Here is a 16,537-nt window from a genome sequence, read left to right as displayed (position 1 = left end):
TAAAGTAGTATTATTGCATTACTATTATACAATTTTTTTTTTTTTTTTAAATTTTGGGGAGAGCATTTTCAAAACTATTTTTTGCATCTAGCAACTATTTTGGAGACTATTTTTCATGCGACAGCAAAGACGAATTCAGCTTCTGGTTTCGATGATGGGGGAGGGGGGGTCAAAGTGCAATTTTCAGGCAAAAATAGTAGGCTTGGGTAACATTTTCTGAGATAAACCCCAAAATTGCTGATTGAGACTATATTTAGTCACTTAAGGGGAAGAGCAAGGCCCCCATGACAACTCCTCTGGATCCATGCCTGCGCGACAATATTCTAAAATGATTATTTTAAGAAGCAGTACTTATACACAGCCCGGTTCAAATCAATTATGTTTTTCCATGATACTCATGTAAAATTAGCATCCCCCCCCCCTTTCCTTTCTTTCTTAATATTTTTCTCTGATTGCTATTAAGGAAATGTAAGTTGCATTTTTAATACTTGCCATTAGAAGAATTTTCAATGTTGAGAAAATTATACAGCCCGTCAATGAGCAAATTTTGATATTTATATGATTATACGTATTATATATTATATTATACAATGTTGTATTACATATTATATCATACAACGTATGATATTTCAGCTGATGGAAAATTTGCAAGTTGTACATCATCAGGTGGAATTGTTCATATTTTGAAGCTCAGAAAAGAATCCTTTGATATTTCTGCATCATTAAATTGTAAGTTAAGTTTGTTAAATATTGTAATTGAGAAGTTTTTTGTTAAAATGTATGTGTTTTGACATTATCAGTCTTGTATGTGCTGTTTTTGTAATATATACATATACATACACATTATGATAAGAGACGAGAATTTTGGTTTAAAGTTAACTGCCTCCAAGATTTTTCTTTATGCCTAAGTAGAGATGAAAACAATTCAAAAAAAAAACCAGAAAATTTCCGAGAAAAACAGAAAAAAAAACGTTTTTCTCCGAGGGTGTTGATTTCCGATCCGGAAAAATTGAAAAATTGAATTTCTTCAACTTTTCAGGAAGTTTTAATTGAAATTTTCTGCAAAAAGTGATAAAATTAGAAATTTCCGAAACTTATTGCATGATAATATAATTTGCATATAGATAAGAAAAGGTGTAATACTTTTTGCACAGAAAAAGAAATTGTTTTCACAAAATTTTCTCAATAAAATCGATTGGGGGAACCGTTAGAGGTGAGAGTATATATATACTGTATTATGATGTGTGTAATGATGTAAAATACCCGGGTATTTATTTTTAGAGGTAAATACCCAGGGTATATACCTTGGTAAATACCCAAAATGGGTATTTAGCTGGGTATTTATTTCAAAAATTTATATTCAACTAAAATACTTTTCGGTACGTATTCCAGTATGTATAAATAACCAACCATTACAAAACAATAAATTTTTATCCAAAAATTGGGTTTTGATATACAATGTTTTTTAAGAACATATTTAAAAAATTATATTTTACATATTTTACATATATTTTATATACTCAAAGAATTATTGTGTGAAACAACTTAGCAATCTAATATGATATTCACATTAAATGTGTTTTAAATGTTTTGATATGCTACTCAATGTTGATAGCCGAATTTCAGATATAAAAAGCCATTATATAAAAAAAGAAAAGCTTAACTTGTTACAAAAAAAAAGCAAACATCCCATTTAAGTTTTAGAATAGTTCATTCTAAATTCTGACAGTTTTTTTTCTTTTTGATAAGATTTCATTAAGCCTTTAATTTAAAAAAATATAATACATTAATTTTTATATTTCTAATCTTTCATTTTACGGTTTATGTTTTAAGAAAGAAAATCATTTTTTTGATACCTCCCAAATTTTTTTTGCAAAATGCGCAATTACTAGGAGATTTACCCTGCTTTCGGATGAATACCCAAAAAAATATTTACCTTCCCACCCTACATCAATAATTGCGTGTATTAAAATTTTTTTGAATAAATCTTCATCGTGAAGTACCAGGGAGCAAATGCAAATGAGCAAGGCAACAGAAAACAATATTTTGATTTTTTTTTCTTATTAATGTGAAAACTTCCAATAAAATAATTTAATAACATCACAGTGTCTCAATAACTTCTCAGTTTATTCTTCCAAACATCCCCATGCTTCCTTTTTTTTTTTTTTTTCATTTTTGATATGACTAACTTAGATTGTGATTTTGAAATTCTGAAGTTCATCATTGAATTGCTTATACTTCTCCAATTATGACATTGAAAAGAAAGATTCTTTGTTTCACGATATGTTTCTTTCATAATTTCATCAAGTCTTTCAATAAAAAATATTACAAACTGTGTAATACATATGATTGTATCAGTTTTACCAATTATTTCATATTTAGATTTTTAAAAAAAATCCCATTCACTTTTTGCATTTTTTTTTTTTTTTGTAAAATACCCAGTTTTTGGGTATTTACCCAGGTTTTGGGTAAATACCCAAGGCCTGGGTAAATACCCAAAAAATATTTACCTACCCGCTGGGTATTTACCCGATCCACATCACTAGGTGTGTGTGTGTGTCCCCCCCCCCCCCCAAAAAAAGGAAGTCGTTTTATCAAGTCGCACATCCCCCTCTCATATCTTCCCTTTTAGGTCAAAAACATTGCAAAAAAAGTTTCATGTACAATAGACCCTCATTTTACATGGATTTATTTTACGCGGTTTCGATTATACACGGTTTAAGATTTGACACCTTTTTTTTTTTTTACGCGGATGAGTTTCGGTTTTAGGCGGATGCGACAATGCAAACAGATAAAATCCCCCCCCCCTATCAAAATACAAACTCCTAACGATTGCAGGTTACACATAATCAACTGCATTTTGGCTTGCTAATAATCGAGCTTGGACCACTAGAGACATTTTGTGCGATTGGTTCCTAGAGCTCTTTCCAGAAGTAAAGCTATTAAACTCACACAGTTCAGAACTCACTGGAAGAAGAGCTTTTAGGAGTGACAAAGGAGGCCAAAACCAACGAGGATACTGATGCCGGTGACACACAAACAAAAACGTTCACATTGAAAATAGTAAGTTTGAAGTAGTGTTGATCTCCCCTTGACACATCTGAAATTTTAATGAAAATGTTTAAATTCTTTTAGGAAAAATTCAGATTTCTTGTTGAAAATCATGTTTTTCATCTAAGCCTAAAATGTGCTGATTTCTTGTTGTTAAGCCTGAGGGCTCTGTGTGTAACTTGTTTATTTTAATTTACTGCTTGTCTTAGGATTTTGTAATTTTTGTACCTTTTACTTTCAATGCTTTCTAATTCTAATAATTAGTTTTATTTCTTCAATTTTTGCATTTTTGTATTGACTTTTAAGTGTATCATTTTGAGCTAGAATGGGGGTTATATGCATAATAAAGGAGGTTAAAAGTGGTAAAGGGGACAAGTGGATTTCTTGTGACCTATGTTAGATGTTCTGCTTGTTTAAGGGGAAGGATGAGTCTGAGAAGGATTTCATTTGCACAAACTGTGTTGAACTCTCAGAAATCAGAGTTAGGTTGCTTACTTTGGAGGGTGAGTTAGCATTAGGCTGTAGGAGTGTATATGGGGTAAACACTCCAGAGGGAAAGGGGGAAGTTAGTAAAAAGGAGGTGGGTATCAGCTGTGTGTTAGATAGTGGGAATATTCCAGAGGTAAAGGAGGAAGTTAGTAAAAAGGAGGTGGGCATTAGCTGTGTGTTAGATAGTGGGAATATTCCAGAGGTAAAGGGGAAAGTTATTGCTGAGGCAACAGACTGGGAAACAAAGGGTATAATTTTGGGAGATTCAATGGTGCGTGAGGTGGGAAACTCAATAGGCAGAGTTAGACGTAAGGTGGTTAGATGTTGTTTGTCAGGGGCTCGGGTGAGAGATGTAAATAGGGTTGCTGAAAAGAAGGGGGTATTTAATAAAGAGGATGTAGTTACTTTGTGGGTGGGAACTAACGATGTAGGCCATAGTAACAACAATGAGTTTTCTAAGGAGTGGGATTCCCTGTTGGACAAAGCAACCAACTGTTCGGCAAATGTCCAAATGGTTGGTTTGCTTCCCAGATATGGAGTGCATAGGAGTTGGTTAAACCAACGGGCTAGGTGTATGAACCTGGTACTCAAAGAAATTTGCGTTAAGCGTAGTATCAGAGTTATTGATGCGTGGAGTAAATGTAAACGCGATTGGATTGCTAGGGATGGCCTGCATCTGAGCTCTACGGGGGTCAAAATGGTTAGTGGTTTGGTTTTAGAGGATTCAGAATCAAAAAAATAAGTTGGAATGGGGGGCATGCTTTAAGGAGCAGAATTCGAATGGGTACTAACTATTGGGATTTTAGTAGAAACGGAAATAGGGTGGCTAGTAAGAGAAAAGATTTTAACAGTTGGGATTCAAATAATCACGCAGCATTAAATAAAGGTAAGATGGGCTTACTTAAGGTTTTTTATACAAATGCTCGTAGTATTAGGAACAAGATGGAAGAATTGCAAAGCATAACAATAGACGAGAGGTTGGATATTATTGGAGTTACCGAGACATGGGCTACCGAAAGTGATGATGATTTATTATCTATTGCTGGGTATAATTTGTTTAGACAAGATAGAGTAGGTAAAAGAGGTGGTGGGGTTTTATTTTATGTCAGAGACACTTTAACTTGCAATGAACTGGTAATTAATGATAAACCTAATGAGATTGATATGATTTGGCTGGAGTTGATGAGCAATAAGGGCAATAAACTACGTTTAGGGCATGGGCGTCGCGGCCGGGGGGTCCAAGGGGTCCAGACCCCCCCCAATATTTGAGGACTGGACCCCCTCAATATTTGAAAATCGGACCCCCTCGATGTCAAGATGAAATTTATTATTTTGGGGAAATTGTTTTTGCTTTGAAGACTTTAAACAGTTGCATAATACATAATTTACCATGTTTAATTCATATCAAATAAAACGAAATGAACATCGAAAAAAAAAACTAAAAAAAACCAAAATAGGTGATGTGTATAGGGAACGGAAAGTCGGAAAGTGAACTCCAATGACAAACCATTGCTATGCTCTATGCGCACACTAACTTCAGTGGAGGATGCTAGAAAGGGGACACCTTCTCCCTAGTGCAATGTCAACCATCCATAGTCGTGTCTCCCCAGCTTGAAAGTCATTCCAACGTATTTGTTGCTACTTAGGGGGAAACAACGGGACAACTTTAAGATACTGAAACTAGATGGACAACTCCCCCCCCCCCTCTTTTTTTTTACGACTCTCGTGCTAGCTTTATAAGTCAACAGAAGTCAGACGGGGATTTAAATTTCTGCCCCTTTCTTTCTTAACTTGTTTCTCGGCGCTTCCAGGTTTCTGTTTCGAGTTTTTCAGTGTCTGTTTCTCCGATTCGATTCAATTTATAGCGACCCCGATGTTACCCAAACAAAATGAGACACCAAACCTCTTTGGCGGTTTTTTGCAGCTGGCAAAACACCCTGACCAAAGGATGCACAAAAATTTAAAAGACCACTGAACTGGTCAAAGGTTAAGTTTTGGGTAGAAAGGGAAAGGACGTGTCATGTGTTTGACATTATTTAAGACGTGGCTTCAAAGTACCTTACCGAAGCGCGGTTTCTCAAATGTGTTTGCGGCATCTCAAATTTGACCAAAAAAGCGTTACAGAAAAAAAGAGGAGGAGTCTAAAAATTAACGTGCAATTTCAAAAGCAAATTGTAAGCCAGCATAATGATGGATACTGTGATGTCACTTCCGATAGACCAACGAAAAAAGAAGCGCAAGATGACCAGAAAAAAAAGACAGAAATAAAAGGAGCTTCCTATTGGGAAACGTTCCGACAAAATAAAGATAATTTCATGTGGTCTTTTGGTCTCCTTGAGAGTAATTGACCTGAAGAGCGCTCCTATTTTGGTAAAAATACTTTTTTTACATATTCGATCACGGCTATGGAGACGTGGCTTGAAACGGGAAAATGTAGCAAACCTTCTACATCAAATGAACCTGAGCAATTTTTAACTACTGAATCATCATCAATATCCACGGAACCATCTTCAAAAAGTCGAAAGACCGTGATAGGTAAGTACCCTTCTGTTTAATGTAATACATGCAGGGGCTCCCCGATTTTATACTATTCTGATGGGGTTACTTCTTGATTTTCCAAATGAAATTCCTAATTACCCACATCACTACATGTAATGAGAATACCTTTTTAATGCAATATTTCACAAAAAACTACTCGTAATATGAAGACTCGTCAGACAAAATTTTCTGGGAAAGTAAAGTTTATGAAAGTTCACAGTGACCTCCTATCGAGTAGCCCCTGAATGCCTGCTAATCAGGTATGCTTTACAGTCAATATTTTGACATTATGAGTCCTATCGTAGCTAATGCGTTCAACTTTCTCTTTTTTTTTAAATGTTTCATCTTTTATAAATTTTAATGAAATAAATAATACTTTTAGTTATTAAAGTTTAGCGGAAAATTATCCATTAATAATCCTGCTTTACTGAACAAATTTTAGTGAAATAACCATTTTAAAACTTATTGTCACGTGTCAGAAAAAAGCAGTTCATTTCTCTTTCCCATCGTCTGCTGATCAGAATTCAATTATACACCAAATGCTGTTTCTTCTCTGTGTAGGCCAGTACTTTTCAATCTGTGGGGTGTGCCTCTCAAGGCAGGCTTGTCACTTAAAGAGGATCAGGAGGGGCACTTTCCCTGCTGACTTTGAGAAATCAGAAATTAATGTATGTACATGGGCATGGTTTTTGCTGTTTTTTGGTTTCATATGCATTGAGTGTATGGAAGATTTAACAAAAAAGCAAAATTTTAGTGCATTTGTTACAAAAAACCTGAAAAAAAAATTAAGAGAATACTTTAAAAGGTTGTATTATTAAAATATGATATTATGAGAGCTTAATTATTTGTGTCTTATTTTATTTTTGTAGTTGTGTTTTTCGTAGGTTCGTGAATGTCATAACGGTGAATTTTATACTTGAATTTTTTAATTAAAAAACATCAAATTAAACTCCTTCGAATCCAACTTGTACCAAGAACTTAGAGTTGCACTATGTAATATAAAAATTTAATTATACAGTTGTCGCAACTTATATGAGTCACATTTTGTTCTAAACAGCTTTAATTCCATAAAGCGGCTGATTCAATAAAGCTGGATTTCGTTTTTGATGATTTCATTTATTAAGAACGGTTAATTCAATTGTGCACTGTTTCAAAATGTTGAAAATTTGGTGCGGCTACTCTTGGTGTGCCGTCCTTCGTCGTGTAAAGCTGAAAGAAGCTTCAGTGCGCTGAGAAAACTGAAATTGTATCTAAGGTCGACTATGACACAAAAGTGGTTGAATCATGTTGCTTTATGTTACGTTCACCAAAACATCTTGGACGAAATTGATCACAATAAAATAACACGGATATTCGTATCCCATGCGCAGTCTAGAAAAAATGTATTTGCTGGTATTTATTTTTTTTCTTATTGTGTAAGTATGTAAATCAAGATGTACCCGTTTGAAAGTACTGTATTAATTGTAAACCCCCATTTCTATTTGATGTCAAGTTTTTTTGTCCCATATATATATATATATATATATATATATATATACACACAAATTTTTCTTAATGCAACTTGAAAATGACAGAGTCAGAATGGTCCCCCCCCCCCCCCCCCCCCAATAAATTTCAGCTGACGACGCCAATGGTTTAGGGAACATTTATAGGCCACCCAACTCAAGCCGGGGTCAAGATGAACAGATGTTTAGTATTATTAGTGACATTTCAAGCAAGGGGTCAGACATTATAATGGGAGATTTTAATTTTCCAGGAATTGATTAGAATCATTTTTACTATAGTAATAGCAGAGAAGAGGAATTTTTGAATGTAATTGGTGACTGTTTTTTAGGTCAATTTGTAACTCAGGGTACTCGACAGGACGGGATTCTGGATCTAGTTTTCAGTGATATGGAAGGTTATGTTCAGGGGTTATGTGTAGGGGAACACATTGGAGACAGTGACCACAACAGTATTAGGTTTGGGATTAAATTTGATACGCACAAAGTAGAGAATTTTAGGTTTGTGCCCAATTTCAGAAATACTGATTTTTTGCATTGAAAAAGGCGTTCCCTGTAACGCCGAAACACGTGTCTGCTGTAATTTACAAATTTGTGCTTCTACTTACGTTGTTTGTTCTGACTTTACTATTCAGCACAAAGGTATTTATTTATCTTATATTTCTAAGTGTTTGCCAAATTTCACACCACTTGAGTTTGTATTGAAATTAACAAGAATTTTCCCCCAAAAAGGTGTAAAAGACTTCCTTTGGAACATTCAAACGCAACCAAAAGGGAAGGTGCACAACTAGACTCCACTAGAAGTCTACATACTAAATTTCAACTTTCGAGGACATACCGTTTTTCAGTTATGCGAAATTCATACACACATCACAAGAAAACTCGTTGTAATTAATTCGGGATTCTCAAAATGGATATTTCGGGTGTCTATACGTTCTTAGGCATAAATCCATGTGTGGTTGAGTTCAAAAAAAAACTCAATATTCATTCCAGGGGTCAAGCAAAATGGAAATTAAGGCATTTTTTTGGGTTTCTTTTTTTTTTTTTTTTGAATTCAATAGTTCCTTTACTTTGTAAAAGGAAGTAAAAAGGAAACCATGGCTATATAATATGTGTGTTTCAGTTCAATACTTGTTTTAGTCATTTATTATTTTACAGGTCACAAAGGATCTGTTAATTCATGCAGTTGGAATCATAAAGGAAGACTCTTTATAACATGTGGTGTTGATCAAACAGCAAAAATATGGAATCTGAATAGCGTTCATCAAAATCCTGTTTTAACTTTTGGAATGGAATGCAATCAGAATCTGAGCTCTCCTAGAAAAGTATGTGGGTCTCAAATTATAATTTTCTACTTGATAATTTTTAACCTAAAAATAGATGAAGTTATTTATTTATTAAATTACTAGCAGTACCCGCACAGCGATGCCAGTGCTAAAAATTGTATGGAAGTCCGTTGAATAAAAAAAAATTGACGCCCCTTCCCCCTCTGATGTGAAATGATCGTTTTTCTTTGCATAAAATGCATACACATCTTTTCAAAAAAAAAAAACTATTTAAGTTTCTTTGGAATTTAAAACTTTTCGTCAAATCATTAAATTAGATTTACAGTTGCTTTAAAACTCTATTTAGCGAGTGAAGCAGTTTTTACTGCAATTTAAAATATTTTGCCAAATAAACAAAAAAAGACATGAAATAATATCTTTCAAATTTAAAAATAATTCTGCAGCTCTATTGTTTATCGCCAAACTTGCCCAGCAACCACGCTATCATAATCCATCTGTCTAACGGAAAAAAAAAACATCCCGTGGAACATTCAAAAATCATCGTCAGAAAAAAGAAGAAAATGTCGTACATTTCATTCGGATAAAAACAAATCAAAAGTTTCTTTTCTTTCAAAACAAAGTGCCAAAACAATGAATTACATTAACGGTTGCCTTAAAACAATAATCCTAGACTGAACCTGCTAAGCGCCTAACGTGCCAAGCGACCACGCTACTGGAACACAGCCCTTTTGTGAGTGAAGCGGATGTTTTTTCTTTGGCAATAATAAATTTTTCGCCAAACAAACAAAAATGTATAAAATCACATTAACAGTAGCTTTCACATCTTTATATATTAAGAGCTGCGTTGCCCGGCTTTGCCCGGTCTACCTTGAGAACAAAATTGTGTCAAGTGACATATATTCAACAATTAATTAAAAGAATAACTTAATAACTTAAAGAATAACTTAAATAAAAGAAAAAAACACCATGCAAAATTACACTTCCAAACAATGACGACAGATATTAAAATACTTTTAAGAAATTAAAATGCGAAAGATGGATTTTAAAAGCGTAACCATGGAAACATGAAATAAAATAAGTTTAAGAAATAAGGGAATAAACAATGGATCCAAAAAGCGTAACCATGGAAACACGAAAATAAAATGGTTGACAACCTGAATCAAAATGACATATTTCAAAATTGATTTAAAAACGCTTGTAACTTTTTTTCCTTTGAAGATAGAAGCTAATGTTTTCGACCAAAGGTCGAGAGAGATCTGGAGTAAAAAATCTCGCTTTTTCCAATGCTGTCAAAAAGAAAACTGTGGGACAATTCCTCCACTTTTTATTGATATATTTAATGAAGAAAGTAGTGCCTAAATTTCAGCTAAGCCTAAAAACGTTCGAGTTAAAAACGCAAATTACTCCCGCCGTAATAAGGTTAGAGCATTGAAATAAATTGTTTAGAACGTAGAAAATTCTACCCTTTTTAACGATATATAATATTAATATGTGCAAGTAATTTTTCACCCCTTTAGTAGCCAATAATAGGCAATTTACGTGAAATTTGGGCCTAAATTTGAATAAAAAAAGAACTATTTATCGGATTTTTTTGCGAATTATAGCCTATGTTACTCAGTAAGATAGCACCTTTCATATAGTGAAAGAATTTTTCAAATAGGTGCAGTGGTTCCGGAGATTACCTCGAACATATAAACACACAAAAAACTGCCCTCTCTATTTATAATATTAGTAAAGATAATACTAACTATTGAGAAAAACTCCCTGATGTGTGCAACAAAATTTAACAGATTGAAAAACAGACCGCATATTAGGGCTTTGTGATATATTGTAATATGTGTGTCACTTATTTTTAGTTGATTTTCAATCGTTCCATGCAATTTCAGTTTCGAATCAGATGCCATTTTGTATTACGCATATCTAAGTAATATTGGTGTCGAACTTGCTTATAATGTGCCCTGATTTAATGAGAACCGGTATTTAATGAGGAAATCAGAAGTACTTGGTTGGTGCAATGTTAAATCTATGGGAGCAAATCTTGCTTTTAACAAGAAAACCGCACTTAAAACAAGCAATACTTTGTGATTAATCAAATTTCAATTGACTTCCAGCTCAGCTGATACTTTTTTGGAAAACTTCTTATAACATTCAGATGTCAACAGAAAGTTAATGACCAGTCATAAATCCTGAGAATAGGTGATGTCGGTACTTTTTATTTAATTTGTGGAATAGAGAATTATTTGAAAATTATATATTTGTTGAAACCAATGTTTCCACATCCAAGATACTTATTTCCAAGGACATTGTAGCTCAAATTCAAGCTAAAGCAGATGAAAAAGCATAGTTTGAGCAACGATGATAACAATAAATATGAACCGACCCCTTAACATTGGATTTTGATCTGCAGAAAAAGAATTCTGCCTTTGAAAACTTTTTTCAAAGGCAGAAATGCAAATGATAATGTTTTCCAGACCATGTATTTCTCCAGCAGAATATCAATTTCTCTAGCACTGCACAGAAACAGAAAACAAACAAAGCAAGCATGATTGGATTTTTGTGAATCTTTTCCTGAATCCGTTTTTTCACAAGCACTCGGTTGTAATGAACTAACATCTTGTTCCCTTCACTCTCTTTAAGAGCGAGTTTGACTCTATTTCAGAATTCTTATTAGTGAATGCAGATTGCAGTATTTTATTAAAAATAATTTTCATCTTTTTCTTTTGATCTAGAATCATCTAGAATCACTTTTCATTTAATTTCAGAAAAAATTTCGCTTTAAGGAAGAAGTTGAACAAGCACAATTTTATTACCTTGACAAGTTTATTTTAGCAGCATCTGGAAACGCACTTCATATTTTTGATTACAAAATTCACATGGAAAATTCTGGAATACGAAAGTAAGTGTATTAGTTACATGAATAGTTTATTTATTATAATTACACAAACAAAATATTTTATAGGAATTGCTTTATAAATTAATGCATTTCTGTATGTCTTACTATAAAACTGAAAATATTTTTTTTTCTTTAACTCATACATGCACCTAAATGTTACTTGTTTACGCTTGCATTTGTGAATTAATTTTAATATTTATCTCAGGTAGTTTAATATTGATGCCATTTAGTAGATCAAAAATTTTGTCACAATTACAGACTAAAACTATCTTCTTAGTTCAAGGTTATTAATTAACTTTTTAAAATTGAGTGCTTGCAAAAAGGTGTAGCTATTTCTTATAAAGCATGACTTGTTGGTTTGAAGCACGGGAAAAAATTGAAGTTTAGTAATAAGGATGGATCCATAGGTAGCAGGCAAACCAAAAAAGTGAGGGTCATAAGAAGTGTGTGGAGTTTGGAGGCTGTGCCATTGAAGCTGATTTTTTTTCCCTTTTTTTCAAAAAAACTATAAAATAATTATTTTATGGAATAAATAAAGTTATGAAGTAATGTGCAAAAGATGATGTGCGTATTTTCAATGCAAAAGCTCATTACCTGTCTTTTGACCAGTTAGTTGTATGTTTAGTGTTGAATCTCTAAAATAATGTAAACATAATTCAGAGGCCAGGCTGTTTTGATCTTTGTTTCTTCATTCTTCTCAATGTTTGGTTTTTGTAACTGTGGAAAAATACTATGCCCAACATAATTTTACGGAAGTGCTTCCATTTTTCTTTTTATGACTAATGGAAATTCATCATATGTATATTTTTTCACTCTGGTATTTCCATTTTTTCCAATGGGGGCGGGCCCAATATTTTTTAAACTTAGCGTAAAATATAGGGGTAAACAATATTGAGGGGGGTCAGGAAAAGTCATTTGTTACGGGCCATAAAATTTCTGTGCCCCTGGTCGTGGGAGGAATTATGCTCCTCCTTTTACCTTTATGATCAGTTTCTCTGTAATTTTGACCTATTCTACACTGGTGTAAGAAATAAAAGAGAATTTTCAGATATGGTCAATTAATCTCCAGAACTACTGGGCCGATTTTAATGAAATTTAGTATGTACATTCATTGAAACAATGCAAAACAAATAACCATCCAAGATTTAAAATACAGATACACACAAATGATCATAAATAACACTCGTTAGAGTTAGATGGTATGAAACAGCGGTTGCAAAGTTGAACAACAAAATGTGTTAATGGGGGTATGCCCCCCCCCCCCTCTAACAAACCTATAGACCTTGCAGTGTGACTCCATACTTGAAATGAAGTAGTTTATGCAGAGATGAGATTTTTCCGGCTTTTGCCGGAATTCCGGCTTTTTCTTCTGGCTTTTAAAACCTTTCCTCCTTTTCCTCCTTTTTTTGCCTCTTTCAGGCCTTATTTTCCCCAAAAATTGGAAAAAAATATGATTTTTTCGAATTTTTGGTACTCGATTTCTTATTCTTTCTATTTTTTCCAATCGAATCTTCATCCTCCGCGATATCTGCCGAAAATGTATGTTTTGGAATCATGCCAACGATGTCAAACACGTGCTGCGCCGAAAGTTACATGCCTCGTTTGAGATTTCAATCTTTTTGCATCCTGCAAGTATTTCAATTATTTTTAATGTTGGATGGTTTTTTACTGTATGCTACCTTATATCTGCTTATTTTATTCATCATTTCAATAATATTTTTATTTCTTTATTTTATTTTCGAAAAAATTCAGAAGTCAATCAAAAAAACGTGGGTTAGCACCCACAGTTTCGAATTTTTTGAAACTTGGCATGGTTACTTTTTTTGTGTATTTAAGTCAGTGTAGAAAATATTTATGGTGAATCTCAAATGGTTTAGGCTTTACAGCCTGTTAACAGTTTTGAGATTTCATGATTAAATGAGGCAGCTGCAAGTTGTTCTTTTGATTCCAAAATCGTATTAGGAAGCTTTTAAAAACAAATTTTGGGTTCCAATGCAAGGAAAAAGATAACCAATCGTTTATATATTTATTTATTTTCAATTTTTCTGTGAAAAGTATGTTTTACCACATAAAGAAATTTTAGACTTTTCTCTGTTGTAAATTTTTACTTTACAAACAGACTTAATTTTAAAATTTATGTTCTTACTCGTTTAACACTATAAACGCAAATGTTTTTAATGAAAAAAATGTATTTTTCTCTAAAAAATATGAAAAGTTGACACTATTGAGTGATGCAGCCAAGATTGACCTCTGACTCCCCCAACCCTTTGTTCAAGGACTCACTGGTTAGAAATTGTTGCCTCTTTTCAAAATTTAGATTTATTTAAGATTAAATACTCTAGCAAGAAATGGTACAATGCAGCAAATTGTACAAAATTGTTACTTATACTTAATTAAATACGTATTACCTTTAAAACTGGTAAATTAGCCATTTTTGTTGAATTTTTGAATATCATAGCTTCTAGATTCTATTTTGATATGGTTTTGGGATATCAACCCTTTCACGAAATGTTTTTGGATATCAACCTTTTTAGGTTTTTTTTTTTTTTTTTTTGTATTTCCTCCTCTTTGCTCTCTGACCACTCTCATCCCTGTTTATGGGATCCTGGGGCAATTGTTTCCACTCGTTCAATAACTCTGTTCTCAGACTATGGATGGTCCCCGGAGAGGTTTTGCAAGTTGCTGTTGCTCTCCCGAGAGTGCCCCAGACATGCTCTATAGGATTGGAGTCTAGAGATCTGCTTGGCTAATTCTCCAGTGAATATCCTCCCCTTCCAGAAATTCGTCGACCTGAAGAGCTCTGTGGCCCTGCATTAACATCCATTAGGGCTCCAAGACCACATCTCTATTCCTCGCAAATGTCAAAGAGCCTCTCTCAAAGACATGGAGGGGTGTGGCCACCCAACATGATGCCTGTTCAGACCGTAAAAACAACACCCTCATAATGGTCAATTTCGCGCATATTGGAGGGTAGGTAGTGGGTTTCTGCTTCTATCCAATGAACGTAGGACAATAATAGTTGGTTAAGCTGAACCGGGAACCACTACCTACTATCCAATAACCGCAAAATCAACCATTATGGATGAGGAGCTTTTATGGTTTGGGCAGGCATCATGTTGGATGGCTGCATGCCCCTCCATGTCTTTGAGAGAGGCTCTGTTACAGTTGTGAGGTATAGGGATTTCGTCTTGGAGCCCTATGCTCACTTCTTGAGGGGCGCTGTTAACCCTGAGTTAATTTTAATGGATGTTTACACAAGACCACAGAATCCTTCTGGTTGACGAATTTTCTGAACGGGAGGATATTCACAAGATAGATTGGCCAAGCAGATCTCTAGACTCCAATCCTATAGAGCATGTCTGGGACGCTCTTGGGAGGGCAATACCAACTCGCAATATTCCTCTGAGGACCCTCTACAGCCTGAGTATAGCATTGTTGAATGAGTGAAAAAAATTACCCCAGGATTCCATAAACTGCTTCATTTCAAGTAAGGAGTTACCTGCAAGGTCTATATGTCTGTTACAGATTATCATATCCTCTACTAACATATTTTTTTGTTCAATTTTGCAACCGCTGTTTTATACCATCCGAGTATAACGAGCGTTTTTTATGACCATGCTTGCATATTTTAAATTTTAGATGCCTATTTGGTTTGTATTGTTTCAACGTATGTACATACCAAATTTCATTGAAATCGGTCCAGTAGTTCTGGAAATAATTGACTAAATCTGAATATTTTCTTAATTTCTTACACCAGTGTATAAAACATTTCCAAAAGGGCTCAAAATTGAAACTCTTTTGCTGTTCAAAACTTTCATCCATAAAATATACTGTTTTATTCTATGCCTTTTTATGGGTAAGATCTGTTTTTCTTAACTTATTAAAATTTCTTTTCAGTAATATTAACAAAAGCTGTTCAAAACTAATCAAAAGAATTCCTCTGAATATGAAAAAGATAACTACTTTTGCAGCAATTAATCAATTTTTCTCTAGTATCCTTTTTACTGTTTTTTTATAATCTATCTACTTCTGTGCTTTTTATAATCTATCTTTTTGAACTCTTTTTAATACCACCATATTTCAGTACAATGAACTCTAAAAGCCTCAATCCCCCTCCTGAATTCCCATCCATTGAATGGAGTCTATTTCAAAGATTTTAGTTGAGTTCTTGACCCTTTTTACATAATTTGAACACGGAAAAACTTTGGTGGATTCTGAAACGAATGAGGATGGCCCTATTCATGGTTTAGCCAATTTAGAGAAACTTATTATTGGTGAAGAAAATGTCAAAGAGGATAATGTTACTGATTGGATTGATTGTGACATTAATGATCCTGGCTAAGAGCATGTAACTAATGCACAAATGGTAAACAAAGCATTAGGTAAGAACTTGAACAGAGCAATGAAAATATGACAAAGTACAAAGATGAGCAACAAACACAGCAATGGACACTTACTGCACTAACCATTTATGTCATCAACGACATGAAATTTGGATTAACTGGTAACTCTGTTCGAACACTCATAATGGATGAGTGCCTCATTTCAGTACTGTGTTCACAGCATTCCTTCTTAAAAAAAAAATTGGCTGACGGATTGTTCAGGGTTTATACACTTGTGGTTAAAAAAGTGAACCTTTTCCAGTTTAATTTTTAGAAAATTCCAGGTTACTCGCTTCATTCAAAATTAAGTTTAAGTAACAATATTTTCAAAATAATTAAATTGTTTAAAGTAGCAATGCATTGCAATGTTTAAAGTAGCAAGAACTGAAACTTTTC

At 33.8% G+C, this 16,537-nt stretch overlaps 1 protein-coding gene across 1 annotated transcript in view; it reads left to right on the top strand.

Annotated features, from left to right (window-relative positions):
- Positions 1 to 15,777, top strand: part of LOC129220753 (WD repeat-containing protein 27-like) — a 44,245-nt gene extending 28,468 nt beyond the window's left edge. The window contains exons 8-11 of the mRNA XM_054855181.1: positions 634 to 729; positions 8,739 to 8,905; positions 11,629 to 11,762; positions 15,657 to 15,777. Of these exons, the coding sequence (XP_054711156.1) occupies positions 634 to 729; positions 8,739 to 8,905; positions 11,629 to 11,762; positions 15,657 to 15,777 (518 nt within the window). The remainder of the gene's footprint in view (positions 1 to 633; positions 730 to 8,738; positions 8,906 to 11,628; positions 11,763 to 15,656) is intronic.
- Positions 15,778 to 16,537: the final 760 nt, after the last annotated feature.

Source organism: Uloborus diversus, chromosome 4 (genome assembly GCF_026930045.1).
Source record: "Uloborus diversus isolate 005 chromosome 4, Udiv.v.3.1, whole genome shotgun sequence".
Classification (NCBI taxonomy): Eukaryota; Metazoa; Arthropoda; class Arachnida; order Araneae; family Uloboridae; genus Uloborus; species Uloborus diversus.
This window is presented reverse-complemented; position numbering and strand designations above follow the sequence as displayed.